At 41.2% G+C, this 27938-nt stretch overlaps 2 protein-coding genes and 1 long non-coding RNA gene across 4 annotated transcripts in view; 1 reads left to right on the forward strand and 2 right to left on the reverse strand.

Moving 5' to 3' along the window:
* Positions 1 to 27938, reverse strand: part of LOC141297672 (LIM and SH3 domain protein 1-like) — a 311981-nt gene that overhangs the window by 18378 nt on the left and 265665 nt on the right. The window lies entirely within an intron of this gene.
* Positions 8930 to 10748, reverse strand: LOC141297587 (uncharacterized). The gene is made up of 3 exons (XR_012341410.1): positions 10696 to 10748; positions 10161 to 10279; positions 8930 to 9091 (listed from the first exon to the last, which is right to left on the reverse strand). It is a non-coding gene; the product is annotated as an uncharacterized lncRNA (long non-coding RNA).
* On the forward strand, positions 12494 to 27400 carry acbd4 (acyl-CoA binding domain containing 4). 2 transcript variants are annotated; one of them, XM_073828321.1, is made up of 11 exons: positions 12494 to 12616; positions 12834 to 12980; positions 13202 to 13322; positions 13463 to 13547; positions 19663 to 19783; positions 19864 to 19992; positions 20216 to 20304; positions 20396 to 20609; positions 25541 to 25752; positions 26102 to 26155; positions 26294 to 27400. In XM_073828321.1, exons 2-11 carry the CDS (start codon positions 12893 to 12895, stop codon positions 26417 to 26419), a joined length of 1239 nt encoding a protein of 412 aa, XP_073684422.1. In that variant the 5' UTR covers positions 12494 to 12616; positions 12834 to 12892; the 3' UTR covers positions 26420 to 27400. The 2 variants fall into 2 exon arrangements, with proteins under 2 accessions (XP_073684422.1, XP_073684423.1); XM_073828322.1 differs by lacking the exon at positions 12834 to 12980 and having other exon boundaries at positions 12496 to 12616.

Below are 27938 nucleotides of genomic sequence, written 5' to 3' on the forward strand. Positions count from 1 at the left end.
ACGCAACAACTGCACGTGCTGACAAGTATACGTGCCGGCAGGCGAAGTGTAACGTAACCTTCCCAACGCCCTGAGGCCCAATAAGGGGGCCCTTCCAGGGATGCCAGTTGTACTGAAGAATGGGTTGGGGGGGCGGAGCACATGAATTTTACATGTGGAAATGAGAATAATTCAATATATCCATAAAGGCTTTTAGGGATATACGAGGGAAACAGCGGTCTCCTCCGCTGGAATAATAAAAACTAAGCCACAACCTGCGGGGCGAAGGAGACCCAGGCAGGATCACAGTGCAGGACTACTCCGCGCCTAGCCCTGACTGTGGGGCAGGAGGACCCAGGGTTCACCGGAGGGAACATTCTGGGAAATAGCGCACGGATCCACGTGGGAATGGCGCCGCAATCCGACACCAGCCGGTCTTCCCGCTCACCTGTGAGTCCTCATGTTAGGACATGGGAGAACGGCCTCTGCGCAAGGTTGTAGAACCAAGCGAAGGTAGGGTGTCGCCCAGCCCGCAGCTTCTGGTTTTTACATCTGCTGGTGAGGTGCCGTGAACCAAGGATCATGGCTGTCCCTGAGTATAACAGGGAGAAGGCATCTACCACCCATTTAGCCAACCTCAGTTCGGGGAGCATTCCCTTTCTGCTGAATCCCGAGGCAGATGAAGCTGCTTGGTGCGGCTGAAGTGCCGAGCGATTCAAGTTTCACATATTTAACGACACAACATCGCAAGGCTGGGTCTGCCTCCTCCAGGGCAGAGCTTGCAGATTCACCACCTGATCGCGGAAAGGCGTGGTGGGAACCTTGGGCACCGGGCCGGGGTCTCGACGGTAACGTGGAAGACGCCGGGCCCGAATTTCTCGACACACTTTGCTGGCAGAGAAGCTTGTAGGCCCTCTTGATGGGAGCCAGGGCAGTCAGGAGCGCTGTCTTAATGACAGGAATTTTAGCTCGACTGAGGCCAGTGGCTCCAATGGAGCGACCCGCGGCCCTGGAAGGCGACGGGGAGGTCCAAGAGGTATGAGGTGCGTTCTAAGCACCTCTGAGGAACCTGAGCTTGTCGGTATTCTACCCTCGTAAAGGAAGCCAGGGCAGTCAGGAGTACTGTCTAAATGACAGGAATTCTAGCTCGACTGAGGCCCATGGCTCCTAAGGAGCAACCCGCGACCCTGAAAGGCAACGGGGGGGTCCCAGAGGGTATGAGGTGTTACTTGACAGAGAAAACTTGTAGGTCTCCTGCCCTCTTGACGGGAGCCAGGGCGGTCAGGAGCGCTGTCTTAATGACAGGAATGCTAGCTCGACTGAGGCCAATGGCTCAATTGGAGCGTCCCGCGGCTCTGAAGGCGACGGGAAGGCCCCAAGAGGGTGTGGGGTGCGTTCTGGGCACCTCTGCGAAACCTCACGGTCAGTGAATGCTTGCCTACTTAGCTCCATCTAAGGCATGTGATACGCGGCGAAGCAGCGGCATATACTTGGAGAGTCGAGGGGACAGCCTGCGCTCAACTCTCCTGCAGGAAGGGAAGCATTACTGCAGTCGTGTATCTCTGTGGAAAGCCAGCAAAATAGACCTCATCTCAGTGCGTAAGCCTGCCTAGTCAAGGGAGCTCGGTACTGAGTGATAGTTGTATCACGGCCTGTGAAGGCCGGAGAGGTCTGGGGTGTCATACCGTGCCCTACAGGGAGGGACTGCCGCGAGGGAACGGTTACTAAGACCTGAGTCCGGGTGGGCCATTCTTGTAGCGCAACCAACAGACTTACTCCTCGTCCTCCCTGGACTTGCACAGTGTCTGTGCAAGGAGGCTCGCTGGGGAAGGGCGTACTTGGGCCCCGGAGGTCAGCTGTGTGCCAGCGCTACTCTGAAAGAGACAGCTGGAATGAGAGGAATCGGAAGAAGCTGGCCCACCGATATACTCCAAACTAGCTGCGTGATGCGGTGGAGTCGCCATCCTGCAGGTGGGTGGACTGCCGTGAGAGCCGACAGGCTGCACGGTTGAGTTTCCCTGCTTCAGGTGAATGGCAAGTAGCAAAATCTGCCACGTTGGACTCCATGGGAGCAGATGGGGAGGTTGTAAGCCTCTGTCGTACATGGCAACCCAACCCGTGGTAGCCACGGGCTGGCTTGTCGGCCAAACTGCGGGAAAACGCCAGTCCGGAGTGGGCCGAGATGCCATGCCCATCATGGGACTCGATCGTGCTGAAGCGGTCTCACATGAACAAGCTTAGCGGCTCTTAAGCGGCTTAGAGCTGTCATGTGCCCCAGGAGCCTCAAATTTGAGAGGACCGCTATGTTGTGCCTGATTGACTCAGGAACTACAGCACTGACTGCGCGCTCTTAGTAGTAAGGCGGGCTGTCTTGTGGACCGAGTCGGGCTCCCGACCAAGGGAACGAATTCCTTCGGTTGGCCTGAAGGACCAGATGGCGGGGGTGCCGAAGCACCAGGTCCCTAAGTTCGCACAACGGAACTCACGAGTGGGCTGGCAAAGCACCAGTCGAAGAGACGGTTGAAGATGCGAAGTCCTGTCTGCCGAAGAGGGGACAGGGGAGCTCCCATGGCCTAAAAAAGGCAGGAAGGAGGGGGACTGGCCAAATGGAAGCACCTCACGCTGAAGAGCTCGACCCCCGGAGCAGACCGCCGAGGGGGTGTGCATCGGGGAGAATCGAGAGGCGACAGCGGGTGCCCTTCAGGCAGATGGCTGCAACCCAGCCCTGGAGACGGAAACATACCTGTATGTGCTTCGTCGTGAGCGAGTGTGCCGACAGCCTGAAAGGGATCGGGACAGAGCTCCATCCAGGGCGGATATTGACCCACCACATTAACTGGACACGTGAAGTCGGGACTGAGAGGTCCCGACCTCGTCCCGGGGGAGGGACAGGCTGGATCGCGTCCTTCGCCAGTAGGAACGCGACCTCCGCAGGCAGAACAGAGGCACGCCTGCCCGAATAAGAATGTAAGGGGTACCTCTGAGTCTGGGCGGACGCCTGGGGCCGGGCCGTACCGTCCGTATCAACCAGCGTAGCGGTATCAAGGGAACGTTGACCGACGTGACCGTGGTGGGGCAGCCTAGGGGGAGACAGGGAAGGAGACAGAACCCAGAGGAATGAACGTCCTGGGGAAGTGTCTAACTGCACTAAGCAGTGCTTACCTTCTTCCCTGGATCCCGCGCTGGCGAAGGCCGGCCGCGAGTCTGGTTCCGAGGAGTGTAAGTGCTGCTCAGGAAGGAAACTCGAGACCGGAGGCCAGAGGTGAGAAATTTGCTCTTTTTGAGAAAATGTGGGTACCGTCGACCGATGGGCCGACGGCAGCATTGAAGTACACAGTGGCTCCCGGCCCTCCACCGGGAGCGGGGAGCGTCGATGTTAGCATCCCCTAAAGAGCAGTCTCAATCACCTCTGGAGGCCCGCGTCAGGGACGTTTCGCAGTTTTCTTGCGGGTGTTTCGGGCCGATCCCTGCGCCGCGGGTGGCGCCACTCTCCTGCGGCTGGCTCGGCGCTTGCGGGCCCTTCTCGCCGACCTGGCGTCGTGGGCCTCCGCGGGGGGGCGAGCCGTAGATGTTGCGGCCACAGGGGGGCGCCCTCGGCGACGTGCAGGCGGAGGCTGTGCCTCCGGCGGCGGGATGGAAGCATCGCGGCGGGGCAGGACGTGTTTAGACGCCTCCGTCTGTCTCTGGGCTGCCGAGAACTGTAGGGCAAAGTCCTCGACAGTGTCGCCGAAAAGGCCCCTCTGGGAGATGGGAGCGTCGAGAAAGCGTGCTTTGTCGGCATCTGCCATCTGGGCCAGAGAGAGCCACAGGTTTCGCTCCTGGACCACAGCCGTGGACATCACCTGACCAAGGGCCCGCGCCGCGACCTTCGTCGCATGAAGGGCGAAGTCGGTGGCAGCGCGGAGTTCCTGCATCGTGCCTTGGTCAGGACCACCCTCGTGCAGCTGTTTCAACCCCTTGGCCTGGTAGACCTGCAGGGTCGCCATCGCATGCAGGGCCGAGGCGGCCTGGCCCGCAGCATGAAAAGCGCGGCCCGCAAGGGCGGACGAGCGCTCACCCGCCTTGGACGGGAGATGCGGCCGGTCCCGCCAGGTGGCAGCGCCACGTGGGCAAAGTTGCACCGCCATAGCGCGCTCGACCTGGGGAACCGACATATATCCCCTGGCCGCCCCGCCATCAAGGCCTCGTGCACCTCCGGGAAGAATGGCACCGGAGGTGGGCGAGACGGTGCCGCCGGAGCCCTCCCCAGGAACCAGTCGTCCAGCCGAGAAGGATCGGCCGAGGGCGATGGAGTAACCTCCAGGCCGATCCCCCTGGCGGCTCGGAGGAGCATAGCCGAGAGCTCGGAGTCTGCCTCCGACGGAGCAGCAACCGCGGAGGGGTGCTGCGCCGCCGGAAGAGTGTCCTCGCTCTCTGACTCTCCCTCAGACGCAGCGACCGACATCTCTTCCTCCTGAGGAGCGCCGAAGGAGACGCCCAGCCCGGCTGGCGGGGAGGCGTACTGCTCCGGCATCTCGACGGGGGTATGCTGGTGGGCGGAAGACCGCAGGGCCTTTGGGGCCGGCGGAACGTTCGGCACCGAGACTTGAAATCCCCGCTCGTGCCTCGCCACAGCGGCGGGAAAACTTCGCCAGCCGTGGGGCGCGAAGGGGGGCCTGCCCACGAGCGAGCGGCGAGTCCTCAGCATACCCATGGTCATGCTTTCGCAATGAATGCATGAACCATCCGTAAAAGCTGCCTCAGCATGTTCGATGCCCAGACATGTGAAGCAGCTTTCATGTCCGTCCAGTGAGGTGAGGTAACCGCCGCACCCAGAAGCGCACGGCCGGAAAGCCATTCTGAAAAGAACGTCTTTACACGGCCGTGAGAAATTGCTCTTTTAGTCCCGGTCTGCCCAGGGAGGAAACCGCGGCACCACTGTGCACTCAATGGGGCTTGCTCGCTGGAGAGCAGGAGGCTTTTTGTGGCCGTGAAAACGGCCGCCCACAGGACCCCGCTGGCGGCGTCGAGAAATTCACTCTTTTAGTTTATCTCTTTTCGATTGGCGCACACCAGCAGAGAGAGCAGCAGGAACGTGAAGTTTTCTTATTTTCAGGAGAGAAGGCTTGAGCATACCGGCTCTGAAAGCGAAAGTCTGTTTGAGTTTCGCCAATTTGCAATTGGCCTTTTTTATATAAGGCTCAGAGATGATCGGTCTCTCAGGCGAGATCCCAATGTAACGTCGAAGTGATTCGACTGAAGGGGTAACTAAACCAAAAAGACTCAAGCTTCATTTTTTGAATCTGACAGCCATTTTTTAATTTATATCAGGTTTTATTTAAATGAAATTGACCTTTTAAATGATGTACAGCTGATGAAGTTATTTGCATTCTTTTCAGCAACTCTGAACTAATGTAAACAAAGAAGGCTTCTGTGTGCTGGTGTCCTCCGACAGGTTAACATATTTAAAACAAACGTTAATACACGCCGAAACATGAAGTGCACAGAAAAAAACAGTATCGCAAGCTTGCACTTGACTGAAACGCAAAATAAAAGCAGCATTGCAAACAAATTAGTAGATATGGCCATAGAAAATATGTATTGCAAAATTATTGCTTTTGCTCGGTTTCATTTATTTGCAGTTCTTTATTTTTGTTTGCAAAACTTTTCCTTTTGCAATTTTTCGATTCATTTGCAAGTATACAGTCATGTGAAAAAGTTAGGACACCCTATTGAATTCCATGGTTTTCCATATCAGGACATCATATAAAAAAAAAAAAAAAAAACTGGTCCTTGGCTGGTCTTAAAATTTAGAAAATAAAACCTCAGATGAACAACAACACATGACAAATTGCACCGTGTGATTATTTATTGAGCAAAAATAAAGCCAAAATGGAAAATGTGTGACAAAGTTAGGACACCCTTACTGTTAACATTTGAATTAAGAGGGCAAATAACAGTCAAGCACTGCTAATCAAATACCTTCGATTAACTGATCATCAGCAAGTCTGAGCGCCTCTATAAAAACATAAGCTTTAGCAGTTTGCTGGTCTGGAGCCTTCAGGTGTGTGTTAACACAATTCCAAGGAGGTAAGACATCAGCAATCATCTTAGAGAAGCAACTGTTGCCGCCATCAATCTGAGAAGAGTAATACGGCCATTTCCAAACAATTCAAAGTTTATTTACAAGTGGAAGACATTTCCAGGAGTGGACGTCCCAGAAAATTCACCCCAAGATCAGACTGTGTGCTCAGAGAAATTGCAGACAACCCAAGAACTTCACTTCAGACTCTATAGGCCTCAGTTAACATGTTAAATGATAAAGTTCATTACAATACCATTAGAAAAAAAAAAACATTGCAGCACAGTTTAGGTCTGCAAAGTTGCATCTGGACAAAACATAAGTCTTCTAGAATAATGTCCTTTGAACAGACGAGACCGAAGTGGAGATGTTTGGCCATAATGCACAGCGCCAAGTTTGGTAAAAACCTAAAGAGCATATCATCACAAACACCTCATACCAAAAGACAAGCATGCTGGAGGAGGGCTGATAATTTGGGCTTGTTTTGTAGCCACAGGATCTAGGCACCTCACAGTCATTGAGTTGGCCATGAACTCTTTCTAGAGTCAAATGTGAGGGCATCTGTCCGACAGCTTAAGTTGGGCCAAAATTGGGTCATGCAACAGGACAATGATCCCAAGCACACCATCTAAACAGAATGGCTGAAAAGAAAATAATCAAGGTGTTGCAATAGCCCAGTCAAAGTCCAGAGCTCATCCTGACTCGAATGCTGTGGTGAGAGCTGTGCATAAGCAAATGCCCACAAACCTCAATAAACTGAAACGTTGAAAAGAAGAGTGGTCCAAAATTCCACCAGAACGATGTGAGAGACTGATAAAGTCACACAGAAAATGAATGCCTCAAGTTATTGCTGCTAAAAGTGGACCTACAGGCAATTGACTCATAGAGTGTCCTAACTTTGTCACACCAGCTAATTTTTTATTATGTCCTGATACAGAAAACCATGAAATTCATTAGGGTGTCCTAACTTTTTCACATGACTGTATGGCCCTGTTTTGCTTCCACACACCCACGGTTTCTGTCTCTGTTCAGTCAGCCACATATTGTAACTGTAAGTGCATTGTTCGGGAGGCAGACACACTCTGTCAGTTTAAATCTAGATTAAAGACCCATCTCTTTAACCTGGCCTACACTTAATATATTTCATAATCCAAATCCGTTAAAGGATTGTTAGGCTGCATTATTTAGGTCAACCGGAACCAGGGACACTTCCTATTACACCTGATGTACTCGTTGCATCAGAAGAAGAATGGCATCTACGCTAATATTAGTATCTTTCCTTCTTATTCCGAGGTCATCGTAGCCACCTGCATCCAGATCAGACGGTCACTGCAGTCTCCCGGATCTAGTCAGTACCCATCAGCACCCAGAGATATCCTCTACAGCCCTGAATGTCCGCAGAGATCACATCAAAGACAGATCATCAGTGAAGACCTCATCACCTAGACGGCCATCGACGCAAGACAGCGAAAATCAGATGAGTCCTCTCCAATCTGATTTTGTGGCAACTTGGAACTCTTGCATCTACAGTAATATTAGTCTGTTTGTTTCTTATTCCCAGGTCACCACAGCCACCAGATCCAGTCCGTATCCAGATCAGATGGTCACTGCAGTCCCCCGGATCCAGTCCAAACCTAGAGCAGATGGTGGATCAACACCTACAGCCGAATGTCAGCGGATACCGTGTCAACTAGATAAGCCCCAGAGACAGATCATCAAGAAAGAACTCCTACCCTAAACGGCCACCGGCACAAGGCCATGGGAACCAGATGAGTCCTCCCCAATTTGACTTTGTTGCAATATGGAGCTCTTGCATTATTATTGACAATTTATTTTATTATTTTAATACTGTAAGGTTGCTTTGACACAACTTGTATTGTAAAAAGCGCTGTATAAATAATCTTGACTTGACTTTATTTTATTTAAACCTCCTTACCTGTAAATTTAAAGATAATCCCTAATTGAGATACAAATCTGAGTTTAGGGTTATTAAACAACAGGATTAATCTTAATCTAATTTAAATGTAAATTAAATCCAGGATCACAATAATGGTTTATGTAAACCTGCTTATTTTTAAACAAGGTTTAAAGTTTGGTGCAACAGAGTTATTAGATAAACCTTGATTTAATCTAGATTTAAAATTAAGCTCTGTTGTTGCAACCCACCCTTAAGAGGTGGACAAACATCAGACTTTAGCTTTATTAAATGATTTATAATATTCATAAACTGATGTTTCACACTGTATGCTGCTAAACCCGGGGGATAAAATAGTTAAATCCAAAAATTAAAATTCTGTCATCATTTATTCACCCTCAAGTTGTTCGAAACCTGGAAATACAAATACTATAGAAGTCCATGGCTACCGGCAACTGTTGGTTACCGACATTCTTCAAAATAGTGGGTGTTCACGCACACGTCTCAGCCACATCACAAAACATGATCTCTCTAACTAAGAGCAATTACAGAGCATAATTCTAATTTAAGCCATATGCACAGTTGCTAGGGCAATGATAATAAATTCATGTGAACTATATATATGGAGCAAACCATAAAGTGAAGGGCTCCTTTCTTCCCACCCAGTCACAGACTGTAATTAGAGTGTACAGTGAAGCTTAGAGAAACCCCCCTTCTGAACTACAAATAGACCAGCCCTGTAATGACCGTCAGTGCTGTGGCCAGAGCCTGTTTAGACAGCCATAAATAGGAGGTGTATTTACCGGGAGGGGCTCATACAGTTCCAGAGCACAGAATAAAGAACATCACCTATCATCTACACACCTACTGCTTCATAAAAACCTTATTTTGAACATTTCACACACCGCACACTACACAGAAGTACTTCTAATAAATAAACACACTAAATGCTGAATATGACAACTCACAGGACTGCTGACATTTGGCTTTGTTGGTGGTCTTGTTGGATTCACACCAGACAGTGACTCCATCATTCATCAGCTTTAGCATACGCTTCCTCTTCCAGCGTGGAGAACGCACCTTCGTCATAGAGGAGCCCTGCAGCATCGTCTTCACATCGTCATTATCCTGGACCCCTACAGAGTACATTAATAAGATTGATGAATGTGGCACTCTAAAAATGATGTTCCTATACAGTATAACTACAAGGCTCCAAGAAAAAAGTGAAATCCAGCATTTGCACATGTCAAGTCAAGATTATTTATACAGCGCTTTTTACAATACAAGTTGTGTCAAAGCAACAGTATTAAAATAGGACAATAGTGTGTCAAAAGTTTCATGTTGCATCAAAGTCAGATTGCAGAGGACTCATCTGGTTCCCGTGGTCTTGCGAGTCTTCTAGACCTATGAGCTAGCTTTTATTTTAATTATGTGAGTAAAAGCAAAAATAATTTTACCACATTTTACCTATGTTTAGTGTGGCCTAAAAAACAGCAAAATTCAAGAAAGAAAGAAGGAGCTGCATACATTTAAGCTTACTTAAAAGTCAAAAGAAAACTAGTCAACCATATGCTAAAAATAACATCAACCTATTTTGTACAGATTTTAACTGTCTGACTTATTATGAGCACTATAGTAAGCCCCAATACAGGCAATAAGGCTCTCACTTTAGTCCTGGGGGTGATCAATAACCACTTGAAATGGATCCCAAAGAGATATTTTATTTAATTACTCTGCAACAGGCTATTCTTTATGAAGATTCACTAATGCACCACACAGGGGAAGAGGGCTGTTATTTAATTTATTAGGGCTAAGTATTGTTTCTGCACAGCTAAAAACAGTGACACACATATATACATCAAATCGCTATTTTTCTGCACTAAACAAGTTAATTTTGCCAATATATTTTCAGAGATGATAGACAAGATGTTATAGAATAATAATTTAACGAAACCCTAATTTTGACAAAAAAAAAAAGACATTCGACCTATTTTTTGAATTTCCTGCAAATGTCCCAACGCGACATCCGAGGTTTTCCCAGATCGCATCACATACACACACTGACCATGACCAATGAAATGATCCGTAAAATAAGAATTGCCCATTGTGTGGTAGAGCCCACACAAACACAAAAATAAAATAAATATCACTTTGTGTGATACAACAATAATGAAAATAATAACAACAATAACAATAATGTATTACCCATTTTTATCAGAGGATCGTCTGGTTTAAATTGGGACGTCCCGGCTCCATTCTTCTTTCTCAACATGATGCAGCAAGCCCTCTTGCGTCTTAAACTGGAGAGTGCTGTTCTGATCCAGCTGTATATATATCAGAAAACAGAAAAGCCACTGCCCCTATTTAATGAGCTCATGAATGTTTAAGAGCTGCTACCGTTATATGACATCACAAATACATGGGCTTCGGTTCTTATTTCAGTCTAACCTACAAAAAGTGTAACCTACATAAATATAACGATATAAACTGATGACGCTTAAAAAAAAGCACAGATTTACTGTAGGTGTCCAACAAAGATTCTATTTCCTTATCTAGTATGCTCTAGAATTGAATTGAATCTTGAACAACGATGTAGGCTACATTTATAAGAGCAGCTCACCTAAATGGGATTAGGCACATACATGAAAAATAAAGCGACTATATATTTAATTCAAAACGCAAATACACCGACAATGTATACCAAACGAATTGATCAAAAATTAGCTACAAAAATTCTTACCATGAACAGCTCTGTGCAGACGATCCTGTGCTGAGATTAGGATTAACAAAATGTCTCCCTCTAGCGACTTTAATATAAAAAAAACCGACCTGAATCAATCGAAATTAATCAAGTTATTCCAAGCGTAATGCAAAAAATAATAATAATAATAATAATAATAATAATGTTTTTGGCAATGGGTAATGTTTGATGTATACATTTGAACCTTTTATTTAAATCCAAACAGTTTTACAAAAAATATGTTTGACTCTCTCAGTGTCCAGGCTAAAAACGCACCATGAGAAACCATAGATATATATACGTAGATACCCCATTGGACCGCTCCAAGCATAGATATATATACGTAGATGCCTCATTAGCGACTGTTTCTATGGGCCGTCATACGTGAGCCGTCCTCCATTTCACTGCGGTCTACTTGACGTCATTCACCCATAGGTCTATGTAACTGACCATAGTAATCAGTGAATATTCGAAATGCCACAGTCCTGCACAGCCGTTGGTCTGCGAACCTACAGTATGGTGAATGACGTCAAGTGGACCGCTGCAAAATGGCGGACGGCTTACGTATAAAGGCCCATAGAAACAGTCACTAATGAGGCATCTACCTACGTATATATATCTATGTGAGAAACGCCATTAAATGATGTTTAAAGGCAAACACTTAACACTTATAAATATTTTCTCACAATATTTTTTATATTCTTACTGCTAAAATGGGCTGTCAAAGAATAAATCATTTTCTTTAAAATTAGCTTGCATTTAATTGTTAACATATTTACATACTGTTACATTTGTGTAGGCTTTGCCTGCGTCCCAACGTGCGTTCTATCTATAAATTCTATGTGATATTAGTTATTTTCAATACTATTTAGGGCATATAAAGTGTATAGTATGCACATTGAGACGGTAGTATGATAGTATATGCGATCTTGTGTGTGAGTGAGTGTGTGTGTGTGTGTGTGTGTGAGAGAGAGAGAGATTTCTTCTTCTTCTTCTTCTTCTTTCAGGTTTTATGGCGGTTGGCACCTCACTCAGAAGGCGCATTATCCCCACCTACTAGACTGGTGTGTGGGCAGTAGAATGGCATTAAGGAGGTGGAACTAACTTAAATAAACTAAATAAAAAAAAAAAAAAAAAAAAAGCTCATTTGGATTACATATGCATTTTAAATTCTTTCAATTAAACCAGTATTTTTAAGTAATTTATTAATACCTTGTGCACTTTCCCAGATGTATTTCCCAATATATACTCGAGTGTCATATTTTGTTCTTTGATTTGTGTCTTTAATTCTACCCTATCATCCTCATACTTTTTGCATTCTAATAGTATATGTTTTACTGTCTCTTGTACATTACAATGATTGCATAGCCCAGTGGGATGTTTTCTTATTTTGTACAATGCATTTAAACCAGTATGATCCATTCTTAGGCGCGATACTACCATCTCCTCCCTTGGACTCCTGCCCATCTTCATATTTGTGTGAGATTTCTTCTTCTTCTTCTTCTTCTTCTTCTTCTTCTTCTTCTTCTTCTTTGGTGTTTTACGGCAGCTGGCATCCATACCGTTGCATTACTGCCACCTGCTGTTTTCACTTAACCTTAGTATTCTTATATTCGTCTTTCCAGTCCTGTCCTCCTTAAGAAATTAAACACAAATGTCCTTCCTTGGTCGCCACTAACACATTGTAATATACTTTTTAAATTAAATTCGTGTTTGTGATTTCTTAGCTTCTTCCTGTTTGAGCTCTCGTTTGGGACAGAGACCAATCATCGCCGTAATACACATCACGTGACTGAACCAGGAAGTGAACTCCTGGACGAAATTCCAAGAGGTGACAGATGTAATGCGATCGGTTATTATATTGTCTTATTACAGTTATACAGTAGTGTTTGGGTGTAATGGCAGCAGGAGTACATTGCAGGTGAGTTGAACCTCGTTTACTCTGCTTGACCCACTGGCTAGTCCCCAGTAATCTGAGAGGACATAAAATTTAACTCTCCTGTAAGACGACTAATAATAATTATAATTATTAAAGGGTGGGGAGGCAGGAAGTGTCGTTCAAGTAATTTGAGAGCACAGTTTCTACCGAGACTTGATTTCTGAATGACACATTTGTCACCAGTGAATGTAATTTACAGGTTGTCCAGTTAATGACCAGTCGGCTGCAGAAGTGTGGGAAAAATACACACCATATGATATGCCAGCTCTTACAATGTCAGAGATCGAGGACTGTCAAAGACGCTTTCAGGCGGCTGTCGACGTCATTCAAAGCCTACCCAAAAATGGTAGCTTTGCTCAGCATTGACAAAAATTAAATTATTAGTTAATGACATCATCACTGTTATGTACATAACATCATCTTGTTGTAGCAAATATAATATTTGCACAGCTTGTAATTGCAAGCATTTCTGTAAATAATGAATACAAGTCTATCTCATCCCACTGATTTCCATATTTTTCAGTAGCTCATGACACCTGGTTTAAATTACAAATTGCACTTACACAGGTTCCTACAGACCCTCTTATGAAGTGATGCTGCGGTTTTATGGTCTATACAAACAGGCAGTCTGTGGCCCATGTACAGCGTCACGCCCCGGATTCTGGGACCCTGTGGGCCGTTACAAATGGTAAAGCTTTTAACCAGTTATCCATCATATTCAAGTGCTATAATGTACCTAATTAAACTACATGTGATGGTTTTCAGAGCCCTCAGAACATTTAAAGGACTGTTTTAACTTAATGGCATGTTTTTCTGGTCTTGTGTCAGGGATGCTTGGATTCAGCTTGGAGACATGAGTCAGGAGAAAGCCATGGCTGCTTATGTGGATGAAATGAAGAAAGTTGCACAAAAGGTGGAAGAGCTTCAATAATACCTAATAAATTCACAAAACAACTTTAGGGAAAAATATAGCTGCAAGCAGCAATTACGGGGCCAAGCACTCAAAGGGGAAAATGAGGAGCTAAGGATGGCAGGAACAGCAAATCAACTGCAACAATATGTAAAAGGAAGCAATTTTAAAATGATTTTAATCAAAATTACAGAAAAATTATTATGTAGAGCTCTTACTGATATGATTTAATGCTTATTACGCTTGACCAACAGGTGGCGCTGTTATCAAATCGATGTGGTGTGTTTAGTCTGAGGTGACAAAGGTACACTCAAAGTTTGATGTCATTATGTCAAAGCTTTGCAGAAATAAAGCCTCAGAATCATTTTGGCATCAAGCCTAAAATTTGTAGAGACGCTGTACGAAAATGGTTTCATCTATCAACATGAAATCCATAACTTTTTGTTATCACAGTCTGAAGATGATCTGACTCGATTTTGGTGAAAATCGGACGACCGGTCTATGACTAGTTCGAAAAAGTAGGTTTTCAACATAAATTAAAATGGCGGACAGGAAGTTTGACCAACTGTGGCCTAATTGGTATCTATGTTTTTGGCATGACCCAAGGAATATTTTGAGACCAGTTTCAATACAGTTGGCTAATGCTATCTACCGTTATTAGCATTTTTGATCATTTTAAAACTAATGGTTAATGAATGCTTCATTACTCTTGACCAATAGGTGGCGCTGTTACCAAATTGATGTGGTGTAATCAGTGTGAGGTGGTAATGCCACATACCAAATTTGGTGCAAATATCTCAAAGCTTTGCAGAGATACAGCTTCCGATGCGCTTTGGCATCTTTCCAGCAAATTCGTTGATGCGTTAAGTGAAAACGGTTTCGAATATCGACACGAAATCCATAACTTTTTGTCAGCATGGTCTGAAGATGATCCGAGTCAAATTTGGTGAAAATCCGCCTAACGGTCTAGGAGGAGTTCGAAAAAGTAGGTTTTCTTCATAAATCAAAATGGCGAACAGGAAGTTAGGCCAATTTTGGCATAATTGGTATCAATGTTCTCGGCCTGACCCAAGGATTGTTTTGAGATCACTTTCATTACAATAAGCCATTTTTTTCAGAGGTTATTAGCATTTTTCGAAATTTCGTTATAACTTTTGACCACAAGGTGGCGCACATTCAGGGCATGGTGCCGAACATTTTTTGTAATTATTGTCGAAACGATACGGTAATCCGTTCTCAAGATACAGCATTTTAAAGCTAAATTCAAAATGGCCGACACCCAAAATGGCTGACATGGGAAAATTGGATATGGTTCGACTCGGCATGCTCCTCCGAATCTAACGGGACGAGTTTCGAGATTTTTGGCCAAATCACTAAGAAGTTATAAGCAAAAATAGCCAAATTTTATATCTCCTGACCACTAGGTGGCACTGTGACGAAACACTGCAGGCAGCCTCAGGTAGGGCTGGGCGATATGGCAAAAATGTAATCTCGATAATTTTTTCCCATATTGAACGATGACGATATATATTTCGATATAAGCTGTTGATGTTGCCAGCTTTAAAATAGTATCCCAACAATGATTAAAGCCACAAAAATTAAAGGATTCATTAAATTACATTTTTAAGTATAGTTTATTAACAAAAGCAGATTACAGATTTGGCCTTAAAAATTAAAATAACTTACTAAAATAAATGAAAAAATAAAAGTTGTGACAGAGTATGGTAAATGAGAGTAAATGTACAAAATGTGAACATAAAATTATTGTAAAAACATAATTTGTAACACATTTATTTATTTATTTATTATTATAAACACAATTGTTTATTTTCTCTATTATAGGTTGAGCTATTTAAATTAGAGGCAACCACTGCATTTTGAAACAATCTACAGTATAAATATCAAAAAATTACGACACAGCTCTTTCTTAATCGTATTAAGTGCAGACAATTCAGCCATAATCAAAGAAGCCTACTCTCTCATTATTCAAAGTGCAAATAGAGACGGAATATTTCAAGCATGATACAGAGCTATAGACATACACAACCTATTATAGTCTACATTCTGATAACAGCCTAGATATGTCATGTAGCCTAATTTGCGCGCATTGCGGAGTCACTCTCTAAACAAGGGGGATTAAAATTGCTTTTGAATGCGCGTGCGTTTTTTGCTTTCGGTTTCAGTTTTAACAATCGCGCCAAACTCTCAGCTGAGCTGAGAGTCACTTTTCACTGAAAAGTTTTCAGATAGTCAAACCACTTACGGAATTTGTGCTACCTTTTTTTGTCGACAACTTCAACATCTTTGGATAATAACTCGAGGTTAGTTTCTCTTTCATCGCTGCTTCCACTCTCTTTTTTTTGTCGTCCTGGTGTAAGGTTGCATCGCAAAGTGCTGTAGGAAATGAACTTTGTACTTTAACGTGCACACGCACGCTGCACGCTGATTGGCCGTGGTCGCATTTTTCTGCTGTGTGATTGGCTCTTAGATTAATCCATATCGAGCAAAAAATGTCTATAGCTTATCATCGTTATTAACAAAAAATTTATCGCGATTCGATATGATATCGTTTATCGGCCCAGCCCTAGCCTCAGGTCATGCTTGTTATAACACACACCAAGTTTGGTCTCAATATTCCAAAGCGTTGCGGAGATATGGCCTCACATCCATTTTTGTGCGCAATTAATTCTACGAAAAGCATGCAAAAACGGATGTGAGGCCATATCTCCGCAACAGTTTGTCGTATTGAGACCAAACTTGGCGTGTGTTATAATAAGCATGACCTGAGGCTACCTGCAGTGTTTCGTCACATTGCCACTTATTGGTCAGGAGATATGAAAAATGGCTATTTTTGCTTATAACTTCTCAGTGCTTTCCCAAAAAATCTTGAATGTCATCCCGTTAGATTCGGAGGAACATGCCGAGTCGAACCATATCCAATTTTCCCATGTCAGCCATTTTGGGTGTCGGCCATTTTGAATTTATCTTTAAAATGCTGTATCTTGAGAACGGATTAGCGTATCGTTTCGACATTAATTGCAAAAATGTTCGACACCATGCCCTGAATGTACATAAAAAAAATTTGGGCCAGCGCCACATTGTGGTCAAAAGTTATAACGAAATTTCGAAAAATGCTAATAACTTTTGAGAAAAATGGCTTATTGTAATGAAAGTGATCTCAAAATATTCCTTGGGTAAGGCCGAGAACATTGATACCAATTATGCCAAAATTGGCCAAACTTCCTGTTCGCCATTTTGATTAATGTAGAAAACCTACTTTTTCGAACTCCGCCTAGACCGTTAGTCAGATTTTCACCAAAATCGAGTCAGATCATCTTCAGACCATGCTGATGTACATAATGTACATAAAAAATTTTGGGCCAGCGCCACCTTGTGGTCAAAAGTTAAAACGAAATTTCGAAAAATGCTAATAACTTTTGCGTACATTAGCCTATTGAAATAAAACTGATTTTGATAGATTCCTCCGGTCATGCTGAGAACACCGATACCAATTTTGGCCGAACTTCCTGTCCACCATTTTGATTCATGTTGAAAACCTACTTTTTCGAACTCCTCCTAGACCGTTCGTCTGATTTGCACCAAATTTGACTCGGATCATCTTCAGACCATGCTGACAAAAAGTTATGGATTTCGTGTCTATATTCGAAACCGTTTTCATTTAACGCATCAACAAATTTGCTGTAAAGATGCCAAAGCGCATCTGAAAAAAAAAGCTTTGCAGAGATATTTGCACCAAATTTTGTATGTGGCATTATCACCTCACAGTGATTACACCACATCAATTTGGTAACAACGCCACCTATTGGTCAAGAGTAATAAACCATTCATTAACTATCAATTATAAAATGTCCAAAAATGCTAATAACTGTAGATAGCATTAGCCAATTGTAATTAAAAGTCTCAAAATATTCCTTGGGTCATGCCGACAACATAGATACCAAATATGCCACAGTTGGTCAAACTTCCTGTCCGCCATTTTGATTTATGTTGAAAACCTACTTTTTCAAACTAGTCCTAGACCGTTAGTCCAAGTTTCACCAAAATCGAGTCAGATCATCTTCAGACTGTGCTGATAAAAAGTTATGGATTTCATGTTGATAGATGAAACTGTTTTTGTACAGCGCCTCTACAAATTTCAGGCTTGATGCCAAAATGATTCTGAGGCTTTATCTCTGCAAAGCTTTGACATAATGACACCAAACTTTGTGTGTGCCTTTGTCACCTCACACTAAACACAACACATTAATCTGATAACAGCGCCACCTGTTGGTCAAACGTAATAAGCCATTTAATCATATCAGTAGGCGTTCTACATCATTTTTCTGTAATTTTGACTAAAATCATCTTAAAATTGCTTCATTTTACTTATTGTTGCAGTTGGTTTGCTGTTCCTGCCATCCTTAGCTTCTCATTTTGTCCTTTGAATGCTTGGCCCCGTAATCTGATTTTCACTAAAATTGGCTCAGATCATCTTCAGACCATGCTGGCAAAAAGTTATGGAATTCAAGTTGATTGGACAAACCGTTCTCAAATAACGCGTTAATTAATTCTACGAAAAGCCTGCAAAAACAGATGTGAGGCCATATCTCCGCAACGCTTTGGAGTATTTAGACCAAACTTGGTGTGTGTTATAACAAGCATGACCTGAGGCTACCTGCAGTGTTTCGTCACAGTGCCACCTAGTGGTCAGGTGATATGTAAAATGGCTATTTTTGCTTATAATTTCTCAGTGGTTTGACCAAAAATCTCAAAACTGGTCTTTTTGGTGATTTGGAGGGACATGCCGAGTCGAACCATATCCAATTTTCCCATGTCAGCCATTTTGGGTGTCGGCCATTTTGAATTTAGCTTTAAAATGCTCTATCTTGAGAACAAATTAGCGTATCGTTTCGACATTAATTACAAAAACATTCGGCACTATGCCCTGAATGTACATAAAATTTTTGGGGCCAGCGCCACCTTGTGGTCAAAAGTTATAACGAAATTTCAAAAAATGCTAATAACTTTTGAGAAAAATGGCTTATTGTAATGAAAGTGATCTCAAAACAATCCTTGGGTCAGGCCGAGAACATTGATACCAATTATGCCAAAATTGGCCTAACTTCCTGTTCGCCATTTTGATTTATGAAGAAAACCTACTTTTTCGAACTCCTCCTAGACCGTTAGGCGGATTTTCACCAAATTTGACTCGGATCATCTTCAGACCATGCTGACAAAAAGTTATGGATTTCGTGTCGATATTCGAAACCGTTTTCACTTAACGCATCAACGAATTTGCTGGAAAGATGCCAAAGCGCATCGGAAGCTGTATCTCTGCAAAGCTTTGAGATATTTGCACCAAATTTGGTATGTGGCATTACCACCTCACACTGATTACACCACATCAATTTGGTAACAGCGCCACCTATTGGTCAAGAGTAATGAAGCATTCATTAACCATTAGTTTTAAAATGATCAAAAATGCTAATAACGGTAGATAGCATTAGCCAACTGTATTGAAACTGGTCTCAAAATATTCCTTGGGTCATGCCGACAACATAGATACCAATTAGGCCACAGTTGGTCAAACTTCCATTTTGATTTATGTTGAAAACCTACTTTTTCGAACTAGTCCTAGACCGTTTGTTCGATTTTCACCAAAATTGAGTCAGATCATCTTAAAGTTATGGATTTCAAGTCGATAGATGAAACCATTTTCGTACAGCACCTCTACAAATATTAGGCTTGATGCCAAAATGATTCTGAGGCTTTATCTCTGCAAAGCTTTGACAGAATGACACCAAACTTTGAGTGTACCTTTGTCACCTCACACTAAACACACCACATTGATTTGATAACAGCGCCACCTGTTGGTTAAACGTAATAAGCCATTTAATCATATCAGTAGGCGTTTTGTGTCATTTTTCAGTCGTTTTGACTAAAATCATCTTAAAATTGCTTCCTTTTACATATTGTTGCAGTTGGTCTGCTGTTCCTGCCATGCTTAGCTCCTCATTTTCCCTTTGAGTGCTTGGCCCCGTAATTGCTGCTTGCAGCTATATTTATTATTATTTATTTTTTTCATATAAATTAATTTGTTGTCATGTATTATTTACAGGTCATAGACACCATGCAAATCAATGAGAAGACTGCATCCTTTTTCCACTATTTTGAACCCCTCTATCTTGTCATTCATGATATGCCTAGACCTCCAGAGGCACTTTTATCTCTAAAATCAGGTTTGCATTTATTTATTTATTTTGGTAAAATACTAAGAGTTCTGTGTGATAAAACTATGATTTTGGTGTGCATTTTAAAGATGTAAATGTCAAAGAACCAACTGATGGTTGGGTTGATCATGAAGTGGAGAGGGCAACTCAAGAACCGTCTCTTCAACAAGAGGACACAGGGATGGTTCCTGAAAGTGAACTTCAAGATGAGAGCACAGGTAGTGAAATGATTGTCTATAAGTGAGGGATTCTGAATATTTTGCAGCCCACCAAAACACATTTTTATAATGGAAAATTTAGTCTTTTAGCTTGTACAAACACTTGCAATTTTTTAAACATTGTTTAACACTGTTTAAACATTTGACAGTTGCATAAGTAATGAATAATGCAAAGATTGTGCGTGCTATATTTCCTCACTGTTATCGCCATATGTGTGTGTAGAGGCACCTGTGTCTGAGGTTCAGGGGCCAACTAGTGACTCAGAGAGCGAAATCTTCTGTGACTCATTGGAACAGCTGGACACTGTTAAGGTATACAATTTGACTAAATTAAAGTTTGTATGACAATCCATGTTGCGCATTTTGTACACTTTATTTTGTGCGTGTGTGTTTGTACTTACAGCTTGCTACAATGCCAGATGGTAATACCAGTTCCCAGAATGGCCATGCACACATTGAGACCTCTGGAATTCAGGAACATCAGTACAGCCCTCTCTCTCAGGTGACTCAGATCGGTGCTGGACATGGTGGTGAGGGGGCAGAAGATAGGCATGGTCCTCCCATGAGAAGAACCACAGGGAGAGAGGGGAAGCAGCAGGGCTGGATGAGCCGCTCAGGTAAATTTTATCTGGATGTTTTATTTAATCCATTTTAAACTACAACCCCTCTTTGGCTTCTTGTGTCACTATTTCAAGTAACATCATATAACAATACTTCGGTAAATTTGATAAAAATCAGTCAAAATTTCCAAATGCACGGATCTTAACATTTACACAACCATTCGGGTTAGACAGTTCAGTTCAGTTCAGTTTTATTTATATAGCACATTTGGTTGATCAAAGTGGTGCTTAACACTGTCCAATAACCTAAACCTAAAAAATAAATAAATAAATAAAATACCAAATACTGTACAGAAGTCACAACGTCTCAACTCAACTCGAAATAAAAGCCATAGAATGCATGTGTGTTTTAAGCAATGACTTTAAAATTCCTACAGTCTGAGCAGTTCATATGCGTACAGGTAAGTTATTCGACAGATTAGGAGCCACTACTGAAAATGCTCGGTCACCTTTATTTTTTAACCTGGCTTTCGGAACATGAAGGAGCACCTGATTGGACGACCTAAGTGCTTTAACAGGAGTATGGACATGTAAAGGCTCTGACAGATAGGTAGGCGCCAATCCATTTAAAATCTTATATACAAACAATAAAACCTTAAAATCAATCCTGAAATGGACAGAAAGCCAGTGAAGTGAAGCTAGGACTGGAGTAATGTGCTCATACTTTTTTTGTCCCAATTAGAAGACGAGCTGCTGCATTTTGGACTAACTGTCGTACTTTCGTACTGGTGCAGGGATGTGAGGGAGGCAGAGCGAAAGTCCACAACACCAACCCCCTGACGGTGATTGGTTGGAACACTGTTTGTTTTACTGTGGAATTGTTGGTAGCACCGATTGTTTTTTTGGCATGTCTCGGACCCTAGGCTGACCACAGAGACGCGTTTTTTTTACAGACAATTTATGGGGCAGGCAGCGAGCGGATCGTGAAGAAAGGTCAGCTGAAAGCGACACTTTATGTTTCAGGCTTGAAATCGCTGATACAACCTTTAAAGTTTGCCTATCATAAATTAGAGGCCTCCTGCAAGTCCTTAACAACTCCTCAATTTAGTTGTATCAAATGAAAGGCCATACAAGTTTTAAATATGTTAAATAGTATAAGAAAAGTCTTAATTATAATTTTAAAAGTCAGTTAGGGACAGAAAGACGAGAATCGCGATAGGGCTGGATAAAACTTCAAAAGGAAATGATGTCATTGAATAAATAAGCGCGCTGCACATTTCAAAGTCAAAACGCGGCATGGATGTCTTTATATGAATGTATCTGAAGGGAACCGACTGTCCTCAGAAACGTGTCTTTGGCATTTTCATTTCATGCCTGATAAAACGGCCTTAATGCTGCTTTGCTTACAGCCGTTACTAGGGAAACCCTAATATTTCAGTGCTCCTAAAGCGCCCCCTCGTGACAGAGAATTAATTTTTATTTCCAATACATTTTTCAGCTGTTTATATGTGCAGCAAACACATAGTTTTAAATGTGAAAAGTTAATGTGCCTTCTAAAAATACATATACATATAATACTTGATTTATCCCTTTTAATGGTATAAAGGCTGAAATGCCATTGTAAAAGATATTTTGTTTTGTGTGTACCTGTATCTGAATTATAAATCATGCCATTTTATTGCTTAATATTCTACCGTACATTGTCCAGTCCCACTCATACTGTTCACTTTACTTGTGCAGCTCTTAAAAAGGATTATAAATTGCCTTAAATTGATATTAAAAAATTCTGCAGATACACTAAATAGTGAAATAAAATTCCTTCCTTGATATTTGTTATTATTTGTGTATTGAAAACATATTTGATTAATTTGATTAGATTTAGACTCATTTGATTTTCTATATTTAAAAAAAAAAAAGTAAGCTTAATTTTCAGGCTACCAAAATCTGAAGAGTATCTGCCCAAAGAGCTCCCAGAGACGTGACCGAAATGAAGTAGGCTATGTACAGTATAAATTTCTACACCTGCTGTTAATGTTTACACAGGTCAGGTGGGAATATTGCCCTAGGTTATTTTAAAAGTTCAAATGTTTCAGAATTTGGAAAGAGACCAAAATAAACACAATTTATGTTTGATTTGTGTTATGCATGATAATTGTGCATCTAACAAGTATACCTAATATGGTAAATGTGATATCCTAATTATTAATAAATAAATTAAATCGCAAATTTTTTAACAAATTTCTAGGACTTGCCACCACAAAATTATTAATTTTCATCGCAAAAATCACAAAAAAAAAAAATCGTGAAATCCTGGAGGGACTGAGTTGGCGGAGAGAGTGTTATGCTTTGGGCAGTGTTCTGCTGGGAACCCTTGGGTCCTGCCATCCGTGTGGATATTCCTTTGACATGTACCACCTACCTAAGCATTGTTACAATCCATGTACACCCTTTCACAGAAATGGTATTTCCTGGTGACTGTGGACTTTTTTAACAGGATAATTCACCCTGCCACAAAGCAAAAATGGTTCAGGAATGGAGGAGCACAACAACGAGTTTGAGGTGTTGACTTGTCCTCCAAATTCCCCAGATCTCAATCCAATCAAGAATCTGTGGGCGAACAAACAAGTCTGATACATGGCGGCCCCACAGCACAACTTCAGAGGTTTAGTGGAGTCCGTGCCTCAAAGGGTCACGGCTGTTTTGGCAGCAAAAGGGGGACCAACACAATATTAGGAAGGTGGTCGTAATGTTATGCCTGATCAGTGTAGAGATATAGTTATTATTTTGGTAAGTTTAGGGTTGGGGCAGGTGTAGACGTTAATAAAACACAATCTAATAGGTAACTCTAATGCTCCATGATGTTTAAAAAAAATAATGTACCATCTGCACTACACCTAAACCTACCGATAGTATGAACAAAAATGAATGTGATGTAAAATGCAATTGAAAGCATGCAGTTTTAGCTTGTTTTTTGATATCTTATCATTCAGCTCTTTCATTGTGAGTCATATTTTTTTGTGGGATTTGTACCCAAGGACTCCACATCCTAAGTCCAACTCCGTGCCGGCTGAGCTACAGAACAAGCTTTTTACGGCTGGTGTTCTGACAATTTGTGCTACCCTGTCGTGTACACCTACCCTAAACAATAATAAAAATACAGTGTTGGTAGCATAATCTAATAGGTAGCATTATTTGTCAGAACACCGAAAAGCAAAACATATGGAGCTGTAATCATAACTGTTTAAGGAAATGTGCTCACTTTTTACCACCTCTAGTGTTAATTTCTGTTGGAAACTGCAGTGATATGTACTTATTGGCAGCGTTGAAAGGAGTATGAAAAAATTGTACAAAGTAAACGTATTGCTACTTAAAGAATAATTTACTTAAGTACAAGTAAAAGTCCTGAAAAAAATATGACTCAAGTAAGAGTAAAAAAAGTTTGCTGTAACCTGCATCACAGCATAGACTTTTGTAAAATAATGTATTTTCCACTATAACAGGAAATTATGAAGGGACAATATCAAGTGCCTTTTTTAAAAATAGCCAATAGGGTTTTGTTTACACCACAGCCCGACAAAGCAGCATTTGACAGCTTGTGACAGCCACTGTTTTATAAAGTCTAATAGATTATTTTTTTTTTTAGATTTAATGTAGAATTGTTACTACTAGAAAAAGTGGTAATTTTCAGTAATAGTGTTTGAAGGTGTGTGAAATATGCTGGTGCATATGGCACCAGTGTTATCTCTTCACATCATTGCTGTTTAAAATGCTGAGGATGTCTAATGTTTAATGTTTGATGATCTGCTCAATTGCAGTTTAAAATACAGCATTCTATGTACAATTCAAATGGGTTGGATACGTTTTGTGGTCCGCATGTGATCTGCTCTGCAATCTTCTTTCTCTGGACCGGAACACACTGTGTGCACGCTTTGAAGGTTCACCAGACTTGAGCAAGCCAGACTTCATTTACTTCAAAGCTTGTTTAAACAGTTTGAATCCCTTTCTACCCCCTTTATAGTGCACTAGGTATCATTCATCATAACATAATGAATGTGTGAAGAAGCAATTTCAGCAGCTTTACTGTCTTTTATGTCTTTGATGAGCAGCGATGATGTACAAAATGATGTAATTAAAATTGTTGAACCATATTGCCAGAATATATCCTCCAAATGCAAATATTATCATTGTTTTGGAAAACACTAGTTTATGGATAACCTTAAGACTATATGAACTATATATTACCCTGGACCGTAAAACCAATCGTAAGTAGCATGGGTATCTTTGTAGCAATAGCCAACAATACATTGCATGGGTCAAAATGATCAATTTGTTTTTTAATCATTAGGATATTAACTAAATATCATGTTCTATGAAGGTTTTTTTTTTTTTTTTGTATATTTCCAACTGTAAATACGTCAAATTTACATTTTTGTACTAGTAATAGGCATTGCTAAGAACTTCATTTGGACAACTTTAAAGCCCAACATCTCAACATTACCCTCAGATTCCAGATTTTCAAATAGTTGTATCTCAGCCAAATATTGTCATATCCTAACAAACCATACATCAATGAATGGAAAGCTTATTTATTTAGCTTTCATTTGACCCTTATGACTAGTTTTGAGATCCAGGATCATATATAAGTTTGTTATGCTCACCAAGACTGCATTTATTTAAGTAAAATACAATAAAACTGTAATACTGTAATATTATTACAATTTAAAATAACTTTTTTATAATATATTTTAAAATGTAATTTATTCCTAAAGCTGAATTTATAGCATTTACAGTAGATCCTTCAGAAACCATTTTAATATGCCAATTTGGTACTCAATAAATAAAAATTGCCTTCAGGTCTGAAGCAGAATTCACTTAAAATACCTTTATCACATTATTAGTGCAAACAGATCAAGGTGATCTCAGAAGTGTGGATGAGATATCCCAATATTGACACCAAAAAACAAGTATGGATATGTTTTTTGTTTCAGGTTATATGTCTCCCCGCAATGTTAGATGGGTGGAGCAGCTTGCCTCTGGGGCTGGTTCTGGGCAAGGGGGCAGAGATTCGGAGAGTGGGCCAGACAGGCTACAGAACATCGAGGTGCAGCAGCAGATTATTCTAGCCTTACGACAACTCAGAGAGGACATGCAGAGTGTCATGAAACGACTAGAGGTGGTTGAAGGTCTTGCAACTGCAAATGTAAGGAAGCTGAATATAATAAAACCAAAAAGTGTGTGTTATTTGTCAAAGCTGAGCAGCATCAAGATCAGTAAAGAATGGAGACAGAATGCTGCATGGTTTCAATTAACACATATTAATTTAAATATGAAAAAACTGAATAGAAAAGTTATAAGAATTGTAGAAATGGCATAAGTATAAACATTTGATCAGCAGAAAGAATATCCATAGATGTTATGCAACTTTAAATGTCAATTTTTTTTATTCAGTAAAATATTTTCTTTCTTTCTTTTGACTAGTGACTTTAAAAAGTAAATAAATTAATGTGTCTTTATTTTTGTTTTATTTGCATCTGTATATTTATTTTAAGGCTCAAAGTTCACAGCAGAGATCCCATTTACAGTTGACAGCTGCAGAGACTGAGGTAAAACTTGTGACAGACTTGGCATAAATCTCAAAACTCAGGGCCTGCTTGTCACCGTTTCTTAATCATAAATTGTGTATTTTGATCAAATGTGCATGAAAAAGAGAATTCTTTAATATTTTCATTTATGTTTTACAGCAGAAATGGTGGCTATTTGACATCTCTGGACGTGCATTTTTGCTGGTGTTAGTGTGGCCTTTTGTGACTCAGGCATTGATGTTTCTGCTGAGACGGAGGAAGAGGAAGATTAATGTGTGCTTTTGAATTTATTGTACTGAGTTCAAATTAAAGTAAAAGGTACAGTAATAACTAATTAATTGTAGCATTCGGTGATTCTAGTGTAGCACTTTGTTACAATGAACTGAAGAGAGGAAATATTCTAATCTCATGTATCTGAAATCTGATGATTTAATCGTGTATGAACAAGATGAATGCAGTTCTCAGAGACATCCTGGAGTTAATTATTTAATTGAATGTTCATGATGCATTCTACGTTATTCTGTGAGCAGATACTTTGTCAATAATGTATAATATACATACTATCGTATTTTAAAAATAAGTCATGTTTATTACCTCTGTGCCGATGGTTGACGTTGTGTGCCATCTGCACCACAACAAACCTTTACAGTCCTGGGGGGTGTTCCATAAAACAAGTTTACCAAATAAGCCAGGCTTATTTCAGTTAGTCTGACTTATTGTCACTTGATTTGGCACAAAATAAGTCAGACTAACTGAAATAAGCCTGACTTATTTGGTAAACTTTTTTTATGGAACACCCCCCAGCTGATCTTACTTGCAGGATGTTGCAGGATGCCAAGCACTTTGTAGCAATGACTAAAAAAAAATTTGAATTAAAAAAAAATATAAAGATGAGCTATCACTCTGATAGGAGAAAAAAGAACCAGCATATTACCAACAGCATATTCTGACTATAATGTCTGCTATAATGTATAAAGAGAGAATACACATAAATAAACAAAAAAGTTTATATAAATAATTTTATATATAATGGTCATTCACTTGTTACTTTTATTTAACATTTCATTTTAAAGCAGTTGTTTACAGACCGAACTTGTGTTTGCTGGGTTGTCTAGCTGCAACTTAGAATTAGTTTGAATGGGTATAATTAAACTAAATCCATCTTTTAAGAAACTGCTTTCGTTTCATATTCGATGCATTCATCCAGGTAAAACTCACATACAGGCCCATCGTCACTGTGGAATTAAACTAAGTATTTAGACTGAACGATTTTGTCTGTGATTGCTGTCGTCTACAAAAACACAATCTGATATCACCAGTTCTTTATGGTCCTTCAAAGTCTGTTTAGCGTTGTTAAAACAAATGCCTTCAGTATGTAATTAAATTAATATTTTATAGCAATACTGATTAAAATGGCAAGTTGAGTGCTATGCTGTGTTAGGAATTGTGCTTTTAATCTTTGTCGACAAAAGGTAATCTTCAAAAATACGAATACTAAAAACGTAATGTGAAAAATGATATCGAACAGCCCATATGTTTTGTTTTGTTTCGCATTGGTACGTTTAACAAATGCGAGGCAGCTTGCTAACTTCCCTAGCACGACTTTATTTCTGGGCGAACCAAACAACGGGGTTTAGTATTTCAAACCTAAGCATTTCCATTTATAAATGGAAGAGGCAATGCATTGCTGTCTTCTAAAACGGCTTGTTTGAAAATAACGTAAAGGCGTAAATCTAATCAGCTCACTAATATAAGAAAGCTTTGCCAGCTAGCTAGTCACTAAATCCGTCTGTTATCAAATATC

The sequence above is a fragment of the Garra rufa genome, chromosome 22, assembly GCF_049309525.1.
Source record: "Garra rufa chromosome 22, GarRuf1.0, whole genome shotgun sequence".
Classification (NCBI taxonomy): Eukaryota; Metazoa; Chordata; class Actinopteri; order Cypriniformes; family Cyprinidae; genus Garra; species Garra rufa.